This window comes from Gymnogyps californianus, chromosome 1 (assembly GCF_018139145.2).
Source record: "Gymnogyps californianus isolate 813 chromosome 1, ASM1813914v2, whole genome shotgun sequence".
NCBI lineage: Eukaryota > Metazoa > Chordata > Aves > Accipitriformes > Cathartidae > Gymnogyps > Gymnogyps californianus.
The window spans coordinates 198,221,107-198,227,106 of NC_059471.1; the positions used below are offsets into that span (position 1 = coordinate 198,221,107).

General features: G+C 36.3%; 1 protein-coding gene across 1 annotated transcript; it reads right to left on the reverse strand.

Annotated features, from left to right (window-relative positions):
* Nucleotides 1-58: 58 nt before the first annotated feature.
* On the reverse strand, nt 59-5,290 carry ZBED4 (zinc finger BED-type containing 4). Its single transcript, XM_050915002.1, has one exon. It carries the CDS (start codon nt 4,938-4,940, stop codon nt 1,422-1,424), a length of 3,519 nt encoding a protein of 1,172 aa, XP_050770959.1. The 5' UTR covers nt 4,941-5,290; the 3' UTR covers nt 59-1,421.
* Between the last annotated feature and the right edge of the window lie 710 nt (nt 5,291-6,000).

Sequence of the window (6,000 nt, forward strand, 5' to 3'; positions counted from 1 at the left end):
TTATTTAATGGTTGTCTTAAATCCATCTGAAAATAAAAGGCAGTGTTGACCACCACTAGAAAATTGCAAATAAAATGTTTAATTTCAGAAACTGAGTTCACCATTTATAAATACACTAAAACATAGTAAATGCAAAATTAGATTAGGCATAGGTACAGTATTTTAACAAAGCTACAACTTTTCTAAAAGGTCATAGGCAAATGATGACTTGTTTCCCAAAAAGTATTCAATGAAAACTGAAATGAAAGATTAATCTTTCTAGAGTTAAAAAACCATGGAGAACATTCCTTTCAAATTAAAATGCTGGCTATTTTTTTCCATCTTATTTGAAGTTTTGCGGGCTCTATATCCCATTTGCCTGATGGACACCAACAGTTAAGAATCAACCCTACTACATAAAATTCTAAGCAGTGCACCATATCCATAAGGCTATTACTGAAAATCAGAAGATCAGTTATTTCTGTACTAGGAGCTTTAAGACAGGCTGCTCTACACAATTGAAATTACATTAGGAGTAAGGGCTCAATTTTTACAATAGGGAACCTTATAGTTTCGATGCACTAAAGATTAGAAAAGGCTTTAGAATGACATTAGAGTCTTCATGGTAAGTTTCTTGCCTTTTTTGTACACGGCATTAAATAACAAGCATTAATTCACAAACTTTGATAAGACTTCCAAAGAGCTTTTATAAATACCCAGAAAGTTTCTGTAGTTCAGTTAAAATGTAAAACCTGAACAGGAGAACCCAGAATGGGAAGTTTTACTACCGATTGCTGTATAACTGACATTTCATATCATCTCAAATTTAAGATTTCTTTTCAGATACTAAGTCAATAGTCTCGTGTAAACACATCTTCCCCAATAACTCTTCTTAATCCTTTAAGTACTTTAGGGCTTGCAGTTAAAAACACCACATGATAAAAAGACGGCTTGAACCCCATCTTTCACATACAGCTTTCTTTTGACAACTACAAAAGCTGTTTTGTTGCAATTAAAGCAATGTTCAACTAAAATACAGTACCTGCTTTATGGTTTTTACATAATAATTGAATAAAAAACTACAGAATAGAACTGTTTACATCTTTTTTTTGCCATTCTATTAAAACAAATGACTGAGCTTTTTTAAAGTTCATTTACAATTATGGATTAAAACCTACATAATTTTGTATAATTTGACAAGACAAGCTATCTCTAGTGTGAACTTTTAAAAAACATATATACAGTATCTGGCCTGAAGTACTATGAATAAGGCACATGTAGACATATTGAAAGCTGAAAAAAATGAAACTAAAATTTGGAATTATAGTCACTGATTAGATGTCATACATGGCCCCTACTGGAGCAATTTAAAAATTCGAGTTATAGATAGTTAATATCCAGTGAGCAACAATAGATTTAGTCTAGCAGTTTGTTCATTAGTTTCAATACTGGAAGTATATTAAAGGAAGATTCACTTTCAAAAAGATAAGCTTTTCAAAGTGTTCAATCATTAACCTTGACTGACTAAAGTTGTTGCTTTCATTGGATGTATTGAACAATCTCTCTGAAGGAACAATGCTTGGTGGACAACCCAAGAACCTGACAGCCAATTTTGACAGTACTGGCCAAGATGACTTCTTAAAGTTCCAGTAAGTTAGAGGATCACAGTTATGCTCAAGCACTTCTTCCTCCAAGTAAGAAAGCACCATTTCCTCTGGTAACTTTGCTCTCTCTTTCAGGTCTTTTGTTTTCTTCATGTCACCCATGAGCGACCAAAGATTATCTTCCCCATATGAATTTGTAGATGGTGAACCTATATCACATCCATTGGAAACAGGTTTATCATCATCTGAGGTAGAACTCATTATTTCCAGCTCCCTGATTAAGTCTTGTTTGTATTGTTCAGCCTCCTCTTCTGTAAATAAGGATGTTTTATACCGGGGATCCAGAAGGGTAGCAAAAATGTACCTTGGATCATGAAGCGTGGAGGACAATCTACTCACCATAGCTTCTTTCAAAGATTTCAGCATAGTATCTATGCCCATTGTTTCCTCAAATAGCATTTCTATTTTCCTGTTAAGTATATGAATCATTGGAATCACTTGGCTTAGAGTAGACATGTGTGTACTCATCTCCCTACTTGCAGCTTCAAAAGGTTTGAGAGCATGACACACCGACTGCATGACTTCCCACTGATCACAACTTATTAGCTCCCGAAAGCTGCACTCTATTGACATTTCATCAATTGCTCTTTTCTGTTCGATAAGACGTTCAAGCATATGAAATGATGTATTCCACTTTGACGGAACATCTTGTATTAGCGGATGCTGAGGCAACTCATACTCTTTTTGCAACTCAGCTAACTTCTCTTTTGCTTTTGCTGACCGATGGACGCGCTCACAGATCTTTCTTGCAATACTAAGCAAATTCTGAACCATTCTCTGGCTTTTAATAGCCTCATTTACAATGACATTAACAGTGTGACTAAAACATTGTACACTTGAATGATCACCTTCATTTAAAGTTTTCTCTATACTCTGATTATCAGTAACAGTAATCCCAATCTGAAGGCCAATGGAAGTAATCCACGTTTCCCACCAGTACTCTAACTGCTTTTGAATACTGATTCCATTGTAGTCACAATCAATCTGTGATACATTTAATAGGGCTGAACAATGGTAATCCTCACACTGTGGTCGAAATGAAGACTCAAATGTTACCCAATGAGCTGTCAGGGTTAGATATTCTCGTGTTTGGTTGCTCATCCATATTCCGGACGTAAAATGGATCACTCCACTTTCAGCTTCTTTAAGATGTGAAATAATTATTTGTTTTACATTATCATACATATCTGGAATTGCTGTCCTAGAAAAGTAAGATGGAGAAGGTAAAGAATACTGAGGTTGCAAATATTCAAGCAGCCTGTTAAAGCCAATGTTGTCTACAAAAGAATATGGCTGAAGGTCAAGTGCAATCATTTCGGCTACAAGACTTGTGATTTTTTTGGCAACTGGGTGAGAGTCACAAAACTTGTCATTGGTTTCATCAAAATTTGAAGATCCTAGTAATTCTGTGCTCAGTGGCATGTGATTATCCGTAGATGAGGATAAGACTGTCTCTGAGACATCAGTTTTCAATACATTGTTATGAAACCGCTGCAAATGTCTTAGAAGGCAACTTGTGCCTAGATTTGTTGGCTTTTTCCCCCTACTTATTGTACGTCCACAGTGCATACATATTACTTTTGTTGAATCTGCAGAACAAATTGAAAAGTGATTCCACAGTTTTGAGGTCTTCTTACTATTAACAGGAAATATAATTTGATTATCGTGTGTAACCATTGTAGGCAAGTCAGTCAACTTTGAGGATGAACATTCTGCAGAAGCCAAAGTGGCGTAAGGAGAATTTGCCAAACTCACATCAAGAAAGCTCTTTTGGTTTCCAATTACATCGGGATGGCGTCTGTATAGATGTCTCATCAAGCAGCTTGTGCCCACATCTCCTTTCTTACCACGACTTATCATACAACTGCAGTATCTACATACTGCTTTTAGACTATCTGCAGGTGACAGTGAAAAGTGGTGCCAAACTTCCGATTTAAGCCTTTTCATAATCCTTTTATTTTGCTGAAATACAGCAGTAGGTTCAAATATTAGTGGACCTAATCCCTCACACTGTTTCTCAGGAGATGAAACAAAGGAGACTTCACCTATATCATCAGAAGATGACAGCATTGAGTCTTCCACTAGAGCATCTCCAGAAGAGAGATTAGTATGGATCTCCTCAGAGATTCTGTCTGGAGAAGAAGAAACAGAAGCTGATTCTTTCATTAGTTTTCCAGGAGAGGATGACATAGAATTCAGATCACTATCTGAGGGTAGTAAAGAAGGCAACAGAGTTGGAGGTGCAGTGTAGAGAGGTGGTATGCTGGTACCACCCCCATTCTCTTGCAGGACAATGGAACGATGGGCTCTCCACATGTGTCTTATTAAACAACTCGTTCCCAAGTCTTTTCCATTTTTTCCTCTACTGAATTCATTCATGCAGTGGATGCAAACAGCTTTAGAATTATCTAGAGGTGACAAATAAAAGTGTTTCCAGACAGCAGATCTCCTTCTGGAACCTGATGTGCTCTTTGGAATTACAACAGTTTTTTCTGCTACACTCTCCACAGTGTCATCGTACTGGTTGTTGGGTAGCTGTGGAGATGTCCCAACCATGACTTCTTCTTTGCTGCACTTTTCAGAAACTGAGAGATCTGATATTTCTTCAGAAGAAACAATAGAAACAGATTCCTCAATTATTCGATCTGGAGACGGTATTTTAGAAGCCATTTTCTTGACCAGTTTTATGGGGGATAACATAGAACTCAGATCTCCAACATCTGCGGACTGAGGTGGCAGTAACAACGTAGGTGAAGAAAAGGAGGATATACCTGGCATACTTCCATTTTCTTGAATTAGTACAGTGGGATGGGCTCTCCTCACATGTCTCATGAGACAACTTGTACTCAGGTCCTTTTCATTTTTACCCCTGCTAAATTCTTTCATACAGTACATACATATTGCTTTAGTGCTATCTCTAGGAGATATAAAAAAATGGTTCCAAGCAGGTGACTTTTTTCTGGAGCTTATGTTTCTGCTAGAAAGGAGGCTTTGTGTCACAGCTTCCATTGCTACATCATACAGCGTACTACTATATTGAGAAAAAAGAGATCCATAATCATCTTCATTTTCTGTAGATAAATATTTGCCAGGGTTGTTGGTAATGAAGTTCTTTTCTTTGTCTTCCTGTTCATCACTGCTGTCTGCATGTCTGAAGTCATCTTGTTCCGTCTTTATATCCATTCTTTCTAGAGTACAGTTAATGCTGTCTTCTTCTTGTTCTACTTTTAAGTTATTGATTTTACCCAATACAAAATTACCATCCATTCTGGGGGAACCTGCTTTACTCTTGTCCATGGATGACAAATTCTTCTTGCCAGGTCTTCATTTATTAATAAATATAGATAATTTAAAAGATTATTTAAAATTTGATTAAAACGATGTATCTTGTATACTGAACGCACAAACACAAATGTGCGTACCTGTTAAAATAATCTCTGGTTTATGAATTCTGTATCCGTGTTGTGCATAAACAAATATGATTAGTCATAAAAATGCATTTAAAAATTATAGACTTAATTAATGGAATCTCATTTTTTCCCCAGGATCAGGACATTTCAGGTCATAGATGAATGTTCTCAAAGACAGCTACTGTTAAATGCTTCATGTTGTAGACATAATCCTAAAAAATGAATGTTCTATTTTCTTGTTGAAGGAAGCCATTCTGTTCATCCTGATTGGGCAACTGTGATTCTTTTGCACCATCTAGAAATAAAAAAATCAGAAGACAAAGTTGACTAACACATTTTAAATAACTACAGTAAAACATGCAGTAAATGTTCTGTAGGTTGTTTTTTTTTCCTTTGAGATAAAAACAATTCAGTGTACTATTGGAAAAACAAACAAACAAACAAAAAACCCCAACGTTTACTCAACACATTTACTGTGTCTACACACGCAGCTCTGGTTCAGCTTTGACAAAATCTAGAGTCCAAGCATCACTTTTGTATTTGCTTGGACATACCTATGCCTCATCCTACATCCTAGTTCAACCACTGCATAATCATACATACACACATATACATACAAACATATACTATATAGGTGTCTATATCTACAGATATATATGAAGACAAGCAGGCATTAAATCATGTTAGCACAGAAATATGTACTTAAAACCAAATGTTAATTTAACTCCCAGACAACACCATACTATAGAAACAAGCTACTTTTAGAGTTCCACAATTAAAAACTGAAATGTTTAATTTAGGATAACTAGGCTATGCCTGAGGTCTCCCAAAAGCATAACATTACTCAGAAGCAAAGATACATATAGTTGCATACGCCGGTGCCTAGCGCAGGACTGCCAGCTCAAGTTCCTCACGTACCCAAGGGTTATACTAGAAAGCCCATGTAC